This window comes from Falco rusticolus, chromosome 13 (genome assembly GCF_015220075.1).
Source record: "Falco rusticolus isolate bFalRus1 chromosome 13, bFalRus1.pri, whole genome shotgun sequence".
Lineage (NCBI taxonomy): Eukaryota > Metazoa > Chordata > Aves > Falconiformes > Falconidae > Falco > Falco rusticolus.
In genome coordinates this window covers 5582380-5601229 of record NC_051199.1, presented here as the reverse complement: position 1 = coordinate 5601229, position 18850 = coordinate 5582380, and the positions used below count along the sequence as shown (strand labels likewise).

General features: G+C 42.8%; 1 protein-coding gene across 5 annotated transcripts in view; it reads left to right on the top strand.

Moving 5' to 3' along the window:
• Positions 1 to 18850, top strand: part of ARHGEF4 (Rho guanine nucleotide exchange factor 4) — a 229055-nt gene that overhangs the window by 174693 nt on the left and 35512 nt on the right. For all 5 annotated transcript variants that reach the window (XM_037406133.1, XM_037406135.1, XM_037406134.1 and 2 more), the window contains one exon: positions 7072 to 7211. In XM_037406133.1, coding sequence (XP_037262030.1) covers positions 7072 to 7211 — 140 coding nt within the window. The remainder of the gene's footprint in view (positions 1 to 7071; positions 7212 to 18850) is intronic.

Here is an 18850-nt window from a genome sequence, read left to right as displayed (position 1 = left end):
AGTTTTGTTGATGATGTTTTTCACTTCAAGGGAGGGGAATTTGGTCTGGGTTTGATTTTATTTATTTTTTTTTTTTTTACTTCAAGGCATAACAGGCCCAAGACTAAGCAGCAGAGTTAAATGGACAGGTAAAAATTCAGCATGAGTTTGGAATGTCAGTGTTTGTTACCTGTTGGAAACAAGAAACACAATCATTTTAGTCTTCCATGGAGGAAACTTTCAAAAAAATATGATGGATTGTTTCATCTACACCCACCCATCTCCCAACTTCCTTACATAGCAGCTGTGTCAATGAATAAGACTTCTTGTTGGAGCAGTAAATGACATGCCAGATATTCCAACCGGTATATCCTACCAAGGATACAGTAAAGAATGTGCCTGGATACTAGAGGGGATTTGTCTGCTAGTTTTCATTTGCTATGATTGATTTAATGTTTAGATTGTGATAGGGCTTAAAGGACTGAACTAGAATTTGTCCATCATGTTCAACATTGTCCAGACGTAAAGCAAACAGCATTTCCAAAGATATCCATCTGAAAAATGAGAGCAAACAAATTGGTATGGATGAGTAATCAGACCTGAGCAAATAAACAACCAATACGTATCGCAGAGGGACATGCCTGCTTTTTTCCAAGTCAGTAGCTGTGACGGGAACACAGCCAGTGAATTAATAGTTTGTATGCAGTACAACAGCGGGGCTTTTCAATGAAGGATCAGGCTTTGGGTCAAGAAAGTACATTTATGTGATTTCCTATCTTTTATTTTCCCATCGTTTCCACTCTTCAAATCTAGTTAAACTGCTCCCCCTCTTCTCTCCCACTCACAACATCACTCAACAAGTAAGGAAGGGACTGGGGGCAGCTCGCTGCCGCATGTCTGCCAAGGCAAAGGCAGACCAAGCTGCAAGAGCGTAGCAAGTGGTAACGTGGGAGTCAGAGCTGCAGAGCCATTCATAATCCACATCTCTCTTCCCCATAATTATCTTCGCTACCCAAGAGAGCTGAGAACTCCCTTAAGCCTCCCTGCAAGTCATTTAGATTCTAATTGGGATTTAAAAACTCTTGAAACCTGAGTGGGTGGCTCAGTGCATTATTGCTGATGAATGTTACCCTGGGTGATGCACCCAGCAGACCCACAAAGGACCTGTGCTCAGCTTTCCGTTGAAGGACTGTCTCGTTTTTGTTCTTGAGTGCAGATTTGCTCTTTGCCTCAGCTAATTAGGAGCTGGTTTCATTCACAACAGCAATTCCATTTGTGGCATTATACCAAAATTTTAATTTAATTTTATGTTGAATCCTTTCCCTTCTTCGTGTTTCTTTAAAATGGAGGTGATCCAGCTTGCTTTCTCCACTTAAATGTTTTCTGCCTCTCCTCCCCATTGTGTTATTTTATTTTTTCTCAATGATTCACTGAACACAGTTTCATTAACTGCTCAGCAACATCCCTGTGAGGACCTTGGCTCTCTAAGGCTTGACTTTGCAGACCCATATCCTTGGCTGGTTTTTTGTTGGTGTGTGTCCGTATCTGTGTCCATCCCCCCCCATGAAGCTCATACTAACTGGTCATTGTTCCCTTGTTGCTAATTCCCTGCCAGACTTCCTCTTCCTGTTAAACTGGCCCACAACCATAAGCAGAATGATGTGAGAGGGTCCATCAGCACAGTAAAGAGGTGGAGAATTGCACTGCTGGGGCAGAACTGGGATGACATCACTCTGATGGATTTTACTGTGGCAGCTGCATAGGGACCTCCATACCATATATCAAGCAGCTGATAAATGAAGCACGTAATTCAGAACAGGACTGATGGAGGCTGCAGCCCTACTGTGGCAGCAATTTCTAAGGAAGAGGAGGGGTTAGCAATTTAGAATGGGTGGAGGGGCTCTTTTCACCTGGGCAACGTAGTCTGGATTGAGTTTCCCCACCCCATGCACTCCTTTCATTTGTTTATCATCTTAAATCTCTTGAGCTACTCCCTTCACCAGCTGCAGTGTGCTTTCCTGTGGGCGCTGCACATAACCACAGCAATCTCTGCTCAGTGAGGCAGAGAGGGAATGATGTTGTTAGCTCTGAATTAATTTGCTCTGTGAGTGTAAATCTGGCTCCTACTGTTATTTTGGTGAATTATTTTAAATGTAAATGCTACAGAGACAAATTAAATGTGTAGATGTGGTACTGACAAAGCACACTTGAAAGAGAGACACTTCAAATACACAAAAGTTGTTCCCTTTGTCATTAATATAATGTGCTTTTAATAAACTATGGATGCTCTTGGCTTTCAGAGCTGTCTGATCATCATGGATTCCTGTCCCAGACTTACTCCTAAAAGCTGTAGGCTGTAAGTCAAGTGAAAACAGATAATCAAAATCTTGGGGAAACTGCCTCTAGCCCATTTTCCTTCACTCCTGGGTCATCGCTTGGGCTTCTGACCCAGGCATATGGCTGGAGCTCCTCACCAGCAGGAGGCTACTGGGGTTTATTCCAGCTGCAACATAAACCTATGTGACTGAGAGATCCCTGTTAAGAGGCTGTGCTAGATCTGGGGCTGCAGTGCCCAGCTGCTCTGAGGAAACTGTTCTAAAAACTTACTCTGTGTTTCTCCAGTGAGAGGGTGGCTTTTTTGGTGTGGGTGTGTGTTGGGTTGTTTTTTTTTTTGGTTTGGTTTTGGTTTGGTTTTTTGCCAACAACAACTTGTATTCACTAATTCCTGGCACTTGCAATGTATGAAGCAGGTCTGTCCTTTGAGAAAGAAGAGGAACTCGGGCATGGCAAATAGTATTACCTGTACTAGGTGACACTAGTCTTAAGTGAACTCTGGTCTATGGTTAATACTCGTTTCAGTCTGTGACCTTCAGTAGATGATCTAATTCCAACTTCTTTTGGTTTCCCACCAGTTAGATGAACAACACAAGGCTTCTCTCATTTTTCCCTCTCCACCAGCTTCTGATGGTTATGAAGATTGGGGCTGTCCCAGTGTAGTCCAGCTGTTCTCCAGTGTCAGATAGGCTCGATTGTGGCTTCCAAGACTAAACATCCTACCATATGGGCAGCCGCCTATATGCATTTCAAATCATCCAACCCTGCCTACAAGCAGGGTGCAGCAGGCAGGCTGCTCCGAGCGGTACAGCCATGGTTTCTGCTGTGGCCGTTGCATGGCTTGTGTCTCACTGTGGGCACAGAGTGCTCTTCTGTGTAAAACCACAGAGCTGGTAACAGCTCCAGTGGCTCTCTGGTGAGATGGAGAGCTCTGTAACTGTGTGGGAGAAGCACCTCTAAGGGTTGCTTTTCCATGCTCCCCTTCAGCAAGGTGGGGGCACAAGCAGAGCCCAGCCAGGACCATTCCCACTGGTGACTGCCTGCATCCCAAACCTGTAGGAAAGTGCAAGGGTGGACACATACACCTTCTTCTTCTGGACCATTTTGGACAAGCTTTATTTGATTTTTACACAATCCTTCCCTCTTGTTTTTCTGACTATCCTTCAGTGTAGCCTGTCTCAGTGCTACCTGCTCAGGTTTGAACGCAGACCACCTGTGCCAGTTGCTCTTTTCAGTGCCGTTTTTTGTATGACTTTTGCTGCTTCATATCCTCAAGATAGCTCTTTGTGGAGTTGGGCTCTTGGCACCTTATTCTCTATTCAGATGCGTAAAGAAAGGTTTGTGCAGCATTCTTTTGTGAGCTACTGTTGCTAGAATTATCCGTCTGCTTTTGTACTTCAATGACATAAATCCCAAGCTTGGGCTTTGACTAACAACAGTATAAAGCAGGGTTTTAATACTTGCACAGAAGGTTGTAGTACTAAATGTTGGTGACAACCCCTCCCTGTGTTCCTATGTATGGGATTTGTTGCCGTATTTAGTGAAATCTATCAGGACAGCCGTATAAAATATGGAGAAATCTGCTTGAGCTAATTGGATGCTTGGCATTATTCTCTGCCAGAACGTTGTTTTTTGGTGTTGCCTGATTGCCAGGGACAGGTCAGATCAGTGGTTTCGGAGAGACACGGAGGGGCCAGCTGTGACCGTACTGGTGGATTTCAGTGTTAAACAGAGAATGAACATTTGGGGCAGCGGGAATGAGGCATCCAAGTCAGCTACTGTGCAGCTTAATAGTTGTCTGTCTGACTAGTCCTGTGCTGTTGAGGAAGCTGAAAGACTATTTCAGCAATCTCTGCTAACTTGTCTTTAAAGATTTTTGTACAGTGCTTGCTTCTTTGCTGCTTGACCTAGTTTATGCTGTGCATGTTGGGTCAGTACCTACATTAAAAGCCTTCATTCTCCTACTTCCTTGATGGATTTCTAGTGCATTGGGTCACAGTTCCAGACTACTGTTTTATTTATTTAGTTGTAATCATGTCTCCCATGTAAGCTGCTTTAGAGCAAATTCTTATTTTTCATTGGTCTTATTCTTCCCTGGAACACTAGTTAGTTTGGGAAAACATGTAATGGCTGTCTTGGGCTGTTCTTCATCAAGAATTGAAAACTTCCATATACTATGAACTGCATTTTTTTGGTGAAATATGCCCATGAGGACTTTTCTGCCAGGAAAACTAATCCAAAATGCAGTAGCAGGTTTTGAGACTGCAGAAAATTGATGAGCTTGGTAAGATCAGGGAAGAAAAACAGATCTCTAGTAAAAGAAAACACAGCTTTCAAGGCACTTAGCAGAGGTATAGAGCATTTTAAGTAACACAGATAAATATCTCTCTGGAGCTTTTGCTTTTTCATCTAAGCAGAGATCAGAGAACAAATAGCAAAATGTGAGGGGGAAAAGCAAAAGCTTTAAAGATGTCAATGAACATTTTTTCAAGCTGAAAATTACTCTTAGCAGTGAAAATAGCAGAAGATGCATAAGGCAAGAGCGATGAAGCCGTGCAGAAAATAAGGGGAAAGAATGAGATCAGAGGGATACAAAGAAAGTTTGGAATTAAGTGACTACAAAATCCCTTCTTATAAATGATTTATTTTTGTTTGTGCTTGAAAAATGTTTCTAGTTTGTTTCTGTTGCTGTACTAATTCACTGAAAGCTGTTTGTCGCTGTCAGACAAATGTTTTTCAGACAGTGTATGAGCAAAAAGCGATACTTTAATGCTCTTTTAAAAAAAAATTAAAAAAAATAAGTGCAAACTATGGTAATTCTGCATAAAACTATAATCAGTGGCATTCCATATGGCTTTGAGTTTTATATTAATGGGACAGGTCTTGGCCCCAGAACTGCTTTATATGCAATCTATACTACTGGCATGTATTTGGTAGCGAATTTCTGTATAATGATATTACATGTCAGAGCAAAGCTGAAAGAATAAGTGATGTTTCACAAAAATCAAGCAAAGCTGAATGAAAGTTACACACTTCCACAGAATATTCTGCTTTTATTATAACATCATATGCACCTCCATGTCCTGAACCACCATTAACATTGCATGGAGCTGATTTAGACAATGAATAAGTCTTTAGTATGTTATCTGTATTTATTGATTTGAAAGCGTAAACAATCAAGTATTTTGTTAAAAAATAGCTCATATTCCAGTCATTTTGATGTCAAGTTACTGCACTGAACTGATAGCTGCTACACTGAATTTATACCTTGCCATGTTATTGGAAGTAATCAAGTGATGGTGACGTGCCCTTAACAAAACATTGTGTCGTGAAAATATTGATGTGGACAATCTTTGCAGGTCTTGCTGTAACCTCTGACAGCACTTTATTTTGTGTTACTGGGAAGCTTTGGTTTCAGGTAATAATAAGCTAACAAACCCTTAGGTGCTTTTCTTGGCCTGCTGACACAGTTACATTTGTAAGATGCATTTGCATTATGGAGTGAAATGGGGACTCAAGAACAGGCTTAAGTGTCCCCAGACTCCAGTGCTTTTCCTATCCAAGCTGTATAAGATCAAGCTCAAAGGTGGCTTTTTTTCCACCTCTTTGGCAAAAATTTTGAGCATGACATCACGTGTAAGTTGGACAGCTCAGACTGTCACCAGGGGTGTTGACAGCAGTATCTTTCTTTCCACTTGGTTCAGTTCTACTACTGCAGCTGTGTCGCATCCATTAAACTAAAATTACTAGTTAAATCAGCTGTTCTCTGCATTGTGGTCATGTTAGCTATTTCATGCAACAGAAATCTTTGTGAAGCCCCCTTCTTCATCATGGACACTGTTGTCCTAGCAGGTGCTAATCCAGATGAATATGTCAGCAAATGTTTTCTTTAAGCATTGACATTTTTCACAGATTTTGAGAACAGAAAGTTTATGCTCAAGTAGCCTGTACAGGTCAACCTGCCACTGAAGGGTATTTGCTAATGCCTTGAGGAGACCTTAGGGAAAGGTTCCTGCCTATGAAACAGATGAAGTGCAGTTTTCTTCTGTGTAAGGAGTATAAATGCCATATTTTTAATTCTCTCAGGCTTATGCTTTTACTTTGAGACTTCAGTGTTTGTTCTAGCTACAGACTGCTAATCCTCTGTTAGCTGCAGCTTGTTCAGGGCTGTGATGAGCAGAATGGCCCTCCTGTGGTAAAACTGGATACTTCTGTAGCAAACACCCTTCTAAGCCACAAAAAGGGTTCTCAAATTAAATAAACATGTGGACATTAAGGAAGGGGAATGCTTTTCCCAAGGGCTGAGAGTTTCCTTGGCCTGATAGGATTTGATAAATGGTAGTTATCAAGGTATGAACTGGCAGACATGAGCTTGTTCCCTAGTTAAGTTTCCTATCAGCGCAGCAATGTCATAATGAAGTCATTGTTTGTGTCGTCTTTGCCCTGCCCCTTTTCTCCAAGCCTATTTTCTTATTCTTCATCTTTTCTTTGCAACATACAGCAGTTGTTGAACATTTTAAAATCGTACTTCCCAGTCTAGAAAACGACACAATCATTTATCATAACAAAACACAAATGGAGAAAAATTCTCTGAAAAACGGGCATGAACGAGGCTGGAATTGTGCCTTGAAATTGCTTATCTAGTTTCCTTGTCTTTTTTTTATAGCCTCCCTCACCCCAGCCAGGCTCGTATGATCAATGCAGTGTTGCTAAGGATCTTGTGGTCTATAGCAATTTGTCCTTTTTTTGTTGTTGCAGTGATTGCTGATGGGGCACTGGACAAGACAGCTCTAACAGATGACGTGGGAAGCGAGGAGGACCTCTATGAGGACTTTCGGAGCTCGAACCACCGCTACGGCCACCCTGGGGGAGGTGGAGAGCAGCTTGCCATCAATGAGGTATTGCACTGGCTGGTTTCTGACAGGCAGGATAAGGAAGGATCTTGTGAACCATAAGAGAGCTCAACAACTGAACTGATAACGGTAAAGGGCGTGGGGCTTCAAATTTGCTGTGGGTACCACTTACAACTGGGTAATGACGGAGTCTGGGCCTTCCATCAGGGTGCTGTCCCTAACAGCAGAGGACAATGATGTAAGGTAATGCAGAGCCACAGGTCCTGAGCAGGTAACTCTCCTCTTAGGTGTTTTTGGATGGGAAGTTTAAAACTATGAATGAGCAGCCTGGTCAGGGCTGGTGTGAGACTTGAAATGTGGTGTACTGAGGGCATAAAGGAAATGCTGAGGGGGAAAAAACACACAAAAAAAACCCCAAACAAACACCAAAAGCAACTGGTGTGCGTACCTCTTCATAGGTAGGTGGAAGGGTTCTAAGCTCAATGTAGCCTTGGTTTTCACTGCTTCTTCCTGTTCCCCAGTAAATTCAGGATGTGAGAGATGCCTTTTTAGTCAGCACTTTTAGCTATTTTATTTTATAGTGCTGACACTGATTAACTTGAGATCAGCAATTTAAAATTGTACTACTTAGTTTAACTGATGTGATGAGCAACATATTAACAGGATTTAAGATGTTGGGTGTTTTTTTTGCAAAAATACAGTGGCTTTGTCTAATGTGTTAGAACTGGCATCCTGTTACATGCACAATGCTTTTTTTGTTGGGGTGAACTAATAAGCTTTTTCATTAGAAGAGTGGAGCATGTTCACCATGTGAGTGATCTCTTGCACTCTTACACCTTCTTTCTTTCTTCCCTACACTGTTACCTTTACATGACCTTCACAAGATGAGAAGGCAAGGATAAAAGATGTAGTATATTTCCTTGTGGCTAAGCCGTAACTGAAACTGTTGACTGAGGGTCTGTGCCTGTGTGTTTGATCTATACAGCAGTGGTGCTTCTGGGGTCTGCAAAAGCTCCAGAAAGCTGCACAGTGAGGATAACAGCTTTTCTTCAAAAACAACAGCAGCAAATGCGCTTCTAGCAGTTTTCCTGCTCCTAGAGCCCAGAATCCCTGATTACACAGCCCCGTGTGCCTGGGGTAAGGAAGAGACTTGCTATATTTTCTTCCCCTACTGGTTATGTCCGGGGGTTGTCAAACTATGGCCAGAGCTTTTTGATTTAACCTCAGCTCTTTTGGGCTGTTGTCACTGGTAAGCAAATGCCGGTAGAACACCAGAAAATCTTGAGTTGCATTCTTCTGCATTTACTTGGTGTGTTGTGAGTGTCCCAGGCACCACAGGAGTCATTCCCACTGGGAGTGTGCGAGGAGGATTTTGCTTCTTTCCCATGCAGGTGCTTGCCTTGGTAAGTCTTCTTAGTGTCTCATCAAACAGAACATCCTCTGGATTTTTCTTTCCTTTTTTTTTTTAAAGGAAAAGGCAAAATATTTTATTTTTTTAAAGTGCGTCTTTACAATCTTTGAAGTCAGGGAAAAAATTACACTTGCTAGTGGGTCTATATATCCATCAGTCATCTTGCGGGCTTTCTCTTTCATCATCCATTATTATTGAGAGCAATTGTTCTTTTTTTCTTACAAGTTCATTTTATTAGAGTAAAATTCCATCATTTAACTAATCAGGAAAATTCCTAATCAGGAAAGCAAATGGATGTGCCCAAAGCAGGTGTAATTTGATTAGTCTTTGAAGGGTATGCGGGGTTTTGTTGGCCAGTTGACTGGAAGAGAAAAGATTATTTTTGGCTTGTTCCCTAGAAGCTTGCCTGTTCAGGGGCCAACAAAGCTGTAAGAACAGGCAGCACATTATTTACTTTGTCAACTGGTTCCTACGGGTAATTAATCCATCACTTAGCTTCACTGAGCCTTAGCAAAGTGCTTTCCTGCCACAACCACTTCCTGGAACAAAAGACTACAGTAAAATACAAAATCTCTTGAGGTGAAATACTAAATCTGTGAGGGAGGGATTCTGCATGAACAGACATCTTAAGTGTTGGAATTGAAATATCTCAAATAACTGGCAGACGGACAGGCTTGTCTTCGTCTTCCCTGCTGGACCAAAAGCTGGGTGTTGATTCATCTTGAGTGTTTTCTATAGTAGTGCTAGGAGTGATGGGGGGGGAAGATAGCAATGTCCAATCATTTAGTAGCGTTTTGTGAGTAGTCTTCTCTTTGTTTTATTGTATTCCAAATTGTCTTTTATTGGTCATGGATAAGGAAACTATGGTAACTGCACTATTCTTAGCCTTCTTGGAAGAAGCAGCTTTCAAATAAACAGAGAAGGTTGAAATATATTTTTAAGGCATTTGGCAGACAAAGTGTTGCATTAAAAAACAAACCACCCGACCACTGAGTTTTAGCTGATTTTGGATCAAGAGAAAATGGTTATGAAATAAGAAAGAAACCTTTCACAGAACTAGAATAATTTATTGGCAAGAAGACTAGAGGGATCAAAGAAAGCTGGGAAGGCTGTATAGAGCCCACCTAAGAAGATCAGCATGAGGGTGTGTAATAGCCAAGAAAAATCAATCAAAAAGTAATAATAAGGGTTTGGGATGAGAAAGAGGCGGGGGAAGCAATTTTCTTGGGGCATCTGTTTGACATTCTTGATGCTCATGAAAAGAGATTTTTGTGTTTAGATTGTACTTGGTGGAGTTTACTTTGTGTTTGTTCCAGATAAAGACCCTATCCTTGTATCTTTTTGCTTCCACAGTATAATTAGGTAAAACGCGGCAAGAGAAAAATCTATATGGCCAATGCATTGTGGTTCTGTCTTACGTATAGGGCAGACATAGATTCAAGCATCATGAAACGTGTTATATGTTAGACTGAAGTTGAGGACATGAGGGATTATGTATATAAAAAGCCTGCCTGGCCAGCTCTCGAGTGATCGTGGTGATAACGAGGAGAGCTATACTGCTTGTCAAGTGTGAGTAGGGTTAGGTAGGCCTGACTGTGGAAATACCTGATGCGTGCAAAGGGTTTGTTCTGTCCTGCTGTGCAGGGGGGTCTGCGTGGCGCTCTGCGCCAGAAGAAGCACTGTTGCAGTTCAACATGTGGGGCATTTAGCCCCATGCAGCCCCAGGTGAACAGTGCTGTCCCTGGCTTGTGAAAGCCAAGCACTACATGTTTGCAAAATAACAGCAAGACTCCCTGTTTTTTCCTTATCTCTTACATCTCTGATAAGTTCGGAATTTGGTATGCGAAGTCTTGTTCCTGGGGAACTGCTCAACTCGTTGGCTTCAACAGGCCAGGATTTTATCTTAAGATGTAACACCATTGCCTTACGTTTTAAAGTTACAATCCTGTAGTATGTTACAGATGTTTGTGCGCTAACCAGTGCTTGTTGACAACATGCAATTAAGCTAATTGGTTCCAGCATAAACGTTTCTGATTTAACAAAGTAATTCATACAGAGGAATGCTCAGGAAGTGGCACAAACGATACATCTGCCATGTACCAAAAGCGACAGATACTGTGGCAGTCCTCATTTTGTCTTGCTGAGCAGGGTACAACTGAGGCTCTTGAGTCTCTAAAGCATGATTATTGTGCTAAACTCTTTGATCACTCACTGGGAAGTTGTTCTAGGCTCACCCAGTGCTCCTCCAAGCACAGCCAAATTTAAATAAGAGAGGCATACGCACACTGGTTTGTGGTTTTTTATATGTACACTGGTTTGTGTTTTTTTATTTAGTTGGTGTGGTTTTTTTAAACAGCAACAAAGCAACTACCCCCCCTCCCCCAAAAAAAAACCCCAAAAAACAACCACAAAACCCAAACCTCATAAAATGTTAATGCAGATGAGATCAGAACATATTTTAGTTTTGTTAAGTGTGAATAAAATCCTTCATAGCATTTTTCACATTATCTATGTTCCAATTAATGGAAATCTGTTTTGTATTACATGAGGACAATTTTCAAAAGACAGAAAAATTTAAAATAGTGCCATAAAATGTTATCATCCCCCTTTTTTAAAAAAGTACGGAATAGGTTGAAAAAGCTATGGTCACGACAGATTCCCAGACTGAAAACAGAACTAGAATTATTGATCATATGGAAGCAATATATAACGTTCCTGTGTCATCTGGGAAAGGAGATTTATTACCACTTTTATATCTTAATGTGAGTATATTGCTCTCCCAACTGATACTAAAGCAAATAGAAAGCAGTTAACAAATACACCCCCACCATACCTCCCCTTAGGTTTTTTTTTTTTCGTTTTTTTTTTATCCAGAGGGCTTAATTCCTGCCTTTGTGTCTTACGTATTTCTGCAACCAAGGTTGACAACTGTGGTCCAGAAGCAGCAATTGTGATTTATTTGCAGAATACTGTATAAAGCTCAGTGCTGTCAAGGACAAGAAATAATGTTCCCCAATGGACATAAATCTTTACTGAATCCTCGTTTTTGGTCCCAAGTGCTTGCATGATTTTGTATAGGAATCCGGTGCGAACAGAGTATGGAGTCAGAACTGTAACTTCTTTTACTGCCTGATGGATTTAGTTTTCACAGTTCTCAGGTCTGCAAACTTCTAAGGTTATTTCAGAGGGCTTTTTCAATGGATTTAAAGCAAATCAGTATATTCAAATACTTGATAGCAATTATGTCTCATCAAACATAAGGATCAGGAGCTAAGTGGTCCCAGGGGTTGCCAGAGCCGTATTTCTACTTTCTACCATGGGCAGCTGTTGCTTCTCCAAGGCGCTTTCTTGTGCCCTTGTCAGCGTTAGGATTTGGTCATGCCCTGAGCAAGGGAACCTCCCCCAGCAGGCTGAAGACGAAGAGAGGGTGATGGAAGCCAGCGGAGCTCGCTCAGCGCTGGAGATTATCTTCATCTGAGGAAGGACTATCTTGCAAGTGAATGCTGGGTTTTTTTGGAGAGCTGGGAGGAATGGGGTAAACTTGCATACTTGCAGTCATGCAGTGAGCTCTTAGCAGTCCAAGTGCTTGTTCACACACACACGTGCAAAGTGTAGGTAGGTAGCTCCTATGCCATGCTACAGTCTCTAGCATACAAACAGACCACCAGCAGGAGTTCAATCCACACAGAGTATTTCTAAAAAATGTATCATTTTTCTGCTAGACCCATGCTTTTTCTAAATAGCCCTATTAATCTAATACACATTAGGAACAAAAAAAAACCCAACAACAAACCCAACCCCAGGCTTAGCTTAGTTCTTGGGGCAAGAACAGCACATTGGAAGTCTTTCACAGTTTTAACTCCTAAATAAAAATGCTGAGGTGTTACAGTGGAAGGGGGCCTGCAGGTGCATAAGGGAATGATTGAGTTTATGGAGTTGGTCTTGAATGGACCTAACTCCTCCTTCCAGGAGCCAAGCTGAAGAAGCAGAACAAGAGAGGTAGCATCTGTGTCTCACCTCTTTCTGGACCACAGATGTGTCCCCACACACATACCAACATGTTTAAAGAGGGGAAAGTACTGCTGAAATTTTCATCTGTGGCTGTAAACCAGACCTAAATACACCACTCAAAGGAAATAACTGGAGACAGCATGGTGGTTTTGGAGTTCTTACACCAGTCCTGCCAGCCGTTAAATTGTAAAAAAGTTTCTGTTAACGCTTGTTAATGATAGTTTGTGAGTATTAGGGGACTCAATAACATCTGTTGTTTGCTGGAATTAAATGTGTTCCCAGTTACTGGGGTGTAGAGAGAGGCTTGGCCCCACAAATAGTTTTCCCTTTGGAAAAAAAAATGATCCAACAATATTTTAACTCCTGAAGTTACTTGTGCCAAGCCATTTCGAAGTCTGCATGTATTTTATCCAGTGCATCTGTGGCTTCCTAAAAATGTCACCTGCTCCCCACCACCTAAAGAAAACATGGCCTGTCTACTGATGCTATCACAAGAGGTGGTTGTCTCTTTATGGTGAAGGTTGCAACCAACTTCCAGTGCTTTGGCAACCTGTTAAAAGAGCTCTTTTAATCCGTACCAGTGGTGGTGTATATTGTAGAGCTAAGGGTTGGGTTTGCAGAAGGCCTTGGCTTCCTGCCGGCCACTTGTAGCACGTGAGGACCATCTACCAAGGCGCCACTGAGATCTTAAAATCCTTGCTTTGCTGCACCTGAGTTAGTGTGGCAGGCAGGCAGTCCCCCTCTGTGCTCCTGATGGTCCCTGCCTGCTGAGGGCTCGCGTGTGCACCCAACGCAGGCTTTTTCACCTGTCACCCTTCAGCCAATGTTGCCTGCAGGACGTGCCTGCAGAGTAGACACGCTTCATCAGGCCTGTGCAGTGACAGCCAAGGATAACGCGTGAGCAGGTGAAGATGAGTGATTTCACCATTCATGTGTGCAGTGGGAGCCTTGCTTTCAAACCTGCCCTCTGTCTGATGCAGAGGAGGAACTTGCCCCCATCCATGATGTATCTCACTAGCTATCCTTGGGATCTCCTTGCTGGGCTTTCAGGGATCCTTGGTTTGGAACCTAACTCTCCACGGCTGTTCGGTGGGAGGAAGAGCATTAGAAGCACTGCAATATTTTCACCCCATCTATAGATTGGTCTTTAGAAGTATAGCATAAACTTCAGTTAATCCTGCTTGAAATGGTAGCCTGACAGCATGCAGACAAGTGTGTTTTGCAGAATCTTGCTGTTACAACTCACTCTGCATATGTCTTGATTTAAAAAGTAGTTTTGGGGTTGTACATGCCCCAGTTTGTTAGTTCGAGAAACACCTGTGATGGATAACAGCACAATAACAAAGTGGGTATTGGAGTACAAAGATTTGCTGAGACAAGGGGATAAAGAAGGAATGTGACAAGAGTAGGAATGTTGGGTAAAGGTTAGTGCAGAGGTTACTACAGGTTTAAGTGTTTGCATAGAGACAGAGGAGTGAACATATCTGGTTTTATACCATACTTGTGCCTTGGGTTCCTCTCCGCATGGTTTTGATATCAAAACATTTTTTTGATTCGTTCTTCTCTCTCCAAATCCTGATTGAGAGCAGCTCCTCTCTGAAAAGTTTTCTTTTTTTTTTCCTAATCCCCAGAAGACATTTGAACCTTGTGGTGGAAAAATAAAATCCATCCTGACTCTTCTGGCCCTTCAGAGAGCACTGTTAATCCCTCAAAAGATCTTCCCGGTCAGCTTCAGCCCTAGGCTGTGACCAGGGCCCCTTGTCCTACACCCAGAAAACTGGCGGCAGGGTTAGCAAGTTCAGCCACGCTTTAACGCAGCGAAGGCCTTGGTGTATTCCTTGCAGTTTTATATCGCCACTCTGATAAAAGCAGCAAAACTGCGGGAGCTGTAGCGGAAAGAAAGAACAGCAAGAACAACCAAGTTGCTGAAGCGCCAACCCAGCTTTTCCTGAGGCTCATGGAAAGACTCCCCCTCCCTCCGGGGCGCATGGGGCCAGCCCTTGCTCATGCCCTGGGAGAGCCGTTGGGTGCCGGTCAGTCCTACGCCTGCTCCTTGCAGCAAAGTGAGGAAATGTTACTTGCATTAACCCCACTACTCCCACGCTGGAGCACACGCGCGCTGCATGGGCGGGCAAACAGAACAGCCTTTGTCCCTTTGTCCCTAGCAGCGTGGGACTGCCTGGCACACCTCCGTGTGGCACAAACTTGTCCGGCAGATCTGCACGGAGTTGCACAGTGTAATCAGGGCCTCAGAGGACAGGAGCAGAGCTGTGCTGCTTTACAGCGGTTGAATGTAAAGTGCAGCTTGCTTCTTGAAGTTTTGGGTTGAGGGACAGGTGCAGTTGTTGGGGCCAGTGGCCTAGAAAGGTGTGATGGGGGTTATTTGTTTCAATCCTACTTCCAGCTGGCTTTATAATCTTTAGAGAAGTTCCTGCTTCTGGCTATTCCACTGACTTGCCACTGGCGAGTCTTCCTGTCTGTGGGTTTTGTGAAAAGGAAGCAGGCCACTTGAGCTATCCAACATGGACCGAATGTCCTGCTTTTTCACCTTCCTCTGTCCCTAATGGATGCTTTGCTAGTAAAGCAGGGGGACACCTTGTTCATTTACTATTGCGGTTACCAATTTCCCATCCTTGCCTTGCTGATCACCTTGACAGTCACTTACCAAGTTTGCTTCTGACCTGTATCTTATCTTAGGTTGTTACTGATTTCTTGGTCAATGGCGCAGGCTCTTGGAGAAGAGCCCATCAAGACTCTTTCTTCAAGGGTGTGGTGTTCTGCTGCATTTTTTCCTGCCTGTTGGCTATAACAGGGGTGTCAGGAAAAGGTGGCCTCAGAAGGCTACTTGACCATGTAAAACTTCTGCCCTGCTTTTCTGTTGCATAGGACAAAAAATAAGCCTACTATACACAGCTTATGTATGTCTTTTACCCTCTCATAGCTTTCTCTTGCTTGTACTCCATGGAACTCGTTGTTCTCCCAGCCCTCCTATGGCTCCTTTAATTCCATCAGAGGACAATGAAGGAGGATTCTCAAATTAACATTATTACATGCCAGCTTGGAAGAACTTTACAAAGCTGTTACTTGTGAGCAGTTTTCTTGTTTTCTACATGTGCAAGACTGGTATATTCTGTAAGAGGTGAGGAGGCTGAACAGTCAGAGAAGTGTCATAACACTGCTTTGCAACCAAAGGCATTTTTTGTTTAAGATGACAGCTAAAGGAACCCTGTACTCACATTTTATAATGTGTGGGCTCAACAGACTATGCCAGACAGCCTAAAGCTACATGGCTTTTTTGAAAACTCCTGTATAGTCAGAACGAAAGGAGTCTTATGGTCTAGAAATAACCAAGAGATAAAGCTTGCCCTTGTTCCCCCCTGCCCTGACAGCCACCTCTCTTAAGGACTCTTAACAGGAATTATGTTTTAGTGTTTTGATTGTGGGGGGGTTCAGCTCTGTACATTATACATCTTGCTCTACCCCTTGTTAGTCACCACGTAGATCTTGTCATTCACCTTGCATGGTTATTCATTCCCTTTTCCTCACCCACTTTACCTGTTTTCACTGGCGTCATTTTATCTTTCTCTGACCTCAGCTGCCTCAGGTCCCACAACTCTACTTGCGCCTGCTCCTTCTTTCCTTTCCCTGACTTTTCTCAGAGTATTTCTCTGCCTCTGTTTCTCCCTTATTTCTCTGTTCCGGCCCGCATAATGCCCGAATGAAGACCATTCCTTGTCTTTCTGTGTTATCCATGGCTGTCAAATTTTCAGTTCAAAAACAGGATAGCTAAAAAAACCACATTAAAATAATTTCTAGGACCTCCTGAACACCTCCTCCCTCATTCACTAAGGATGTCATTGCCATCCTGTCTGTTCCTCAGCTCTGTAATAAGAGTGTCATCTTCTGTTTTGACCCCTTTCTAGCTATTGCATTGAAGCTGTTAATCTTGCCAGGTCTCCAAGATGTGGCATTTCCTTTCCTATCCCTCTGTCTTGCCATATATACCATTCAGCCTATCTTTATTTCAGAGCACCATTAATACAGCAGCCTTTGTTCTGCCTGTGTCCAATCTTGTATTGACAAGATCCGTTTTCCTAGGCTGCTGCGTGGACCATGTGAGCCTGTCTTTGCTTCTCTCTACTTGTTCCTTGCTCCACAACATCTATCATAACATGCTTTGTTTTTTTTCCCAGACCATTCCTGTCTGTATCCCTTGCCTGCTATCTGTCATCCAGTATTGAGAGAGAATTTTTGTACCTTCAGTCAAACCAAATGCATGCCCAGCACTAGTCAAACCCACCCTGGAAACGTGTCATCTTCTGTGTACGATGCTGGAAGCTCCGTTGCCTCAGCTCACACAAGCGCGTGGGATGTGTTGTGTTGGTACATGGCTCACAGCAGCAACGCGGTTCTTCTGACACGGGAGCTCTAGGCCATGGCAATAATCCCCAGCTGCTTCCAACATGTTAATAGTTACTGTTCTTGAAAATAAAACTTGCTTTAGGAGGACTTGAAAGATTTTCTAGCTTTAGTAGAGTGTGAAAGCAAAAGACTGGTTGCTAAGCAGATTGTCTTTTTTTTTTTTTAATTGTTGTCAGGGGTGGTCCATCTAAATGGCTGTTTTTCTTGTAGCGTACCAGTGTGGCCATGCCTTAATCTGTGCACCACACAAAGAAACTGTCATGCCAATTTTCTTCCCATTGATGATTATCTCGTAAATCTTAGTAGTCAAGGAAGAGAACAACTTGTAACGTTTTGGCAGTATTGCATGATTACACTGGCCAGGGAAGTACTAGCTGTAAAAGCTGTGTGGGCTTAAACCATGCAGTGCTAGCTAAGGAAACATGCAGTGGGGGTAACTGTGCTCTAGTATCACAGTGTAAAATTCATTACATTACATTACAGTGTAAAATACTGTAAAATTCAGAACAAACCGTGGGCCTTTGACAGGTCGTTTTCCATTTTAGAAATATACGATCAGTTGCAGTTTAAGAAGCTGTACTTGTTCTGATGTTTTCTGTCCGTGGCTCAGTAGTGAATGACGTGCTTTTGGGAGATGTTGGCTACAGTTGTTACTGAGGGTTAATTCAGTGCCTAACAGGGTTTGGTACTTGCTTTGTTTGGATTCTGGACAATATGTGATAGGTTATTTGGCATTAAGGAAACTTAGTTTTCGATGGATTGATTGCAGGTAGCAGTGCTTGCCCCTCCCAATTTCATTCTCAGCCCTTGCTTTCAGTTGCTGAACTGAGTAGAAATTTGTCTATTGAACACCAACTCAGAACCTGGATTGTTTTTGGAAAGATGCATCTGAAATAGTTTGATTACCCCAGTGTTATGAGGTGGAAGTATCACCCAATTAAATAAATAAATATGAGCTTCTTCTCCAAGAAGCTCTTCAACAGCTCTGTGTTACAAAAAGGGCAGTAATAATTTGGTGATTTTTATTTCAAAGGAAGCTTAAAGGGGGGGAAAAAACCTGGTCATATGGATCTAGGTGAAATTTGTTACTTTGGCTGTTGAATTGTTGATTTCCTCGGGTACTGAACATGTTCTTTTCTGTAGTTCTGTATACACAGCATCCAAACAGGCAGTGATGCCAACTGGATGGATAGGGAAGTCTGTGTCTGTGTCTTCACTGGTCTAAAAAGAGAGAGTAATGCTACCTCAGGAGATACCCTATTTAGGAACATCTTAGGAAAACTTGTAAAGTAGTCAGTATTTGCATGCTCGGTGTTGTGTTTGCATGATATGCAAAGCTCTGCTGAACAGAGCAGGCAAACACCCCATGGAGCTGCCTGGCTGCTCTCTCCAAGCTCTGTGCCTGGAGCAGGGAGCCAGGTAGTGCAGCTGGGTCAAAAAGTATGTGTCTGTGTATCAGATGGGCCTAATCCAGGCTCAATCCTAGCACTTCTTCTGTCTTTCTTACTTGTTAATGCTTTGACACATTTTTTACCTTGTTGGAGAGAAGGTGTTGATAAATGACCCAGTGGGGGTGTTCCTTTCTTTTGTCTCGTGATTTTGAGAGCACAGTTTATTTGTACTACAATACCAGTGCATCCTTGGCTTTAAGAGGAGTTGAATTGTCTTGTGTGCCTTGTAGCAAGCACGTGCCTGTTTGTGCTAAGACAAGTGTAGGAAGTCCTGGAAATGTGCATTAGCATGCTATCTAGCTTACTGCTCGGAGCCTTGCTTTCCAAGCCTGCTCTTTTGTGAGAGAAGGGAAAGGTGCTGCTGGTGAGGCTGGTCCCCTCTGTGGGGC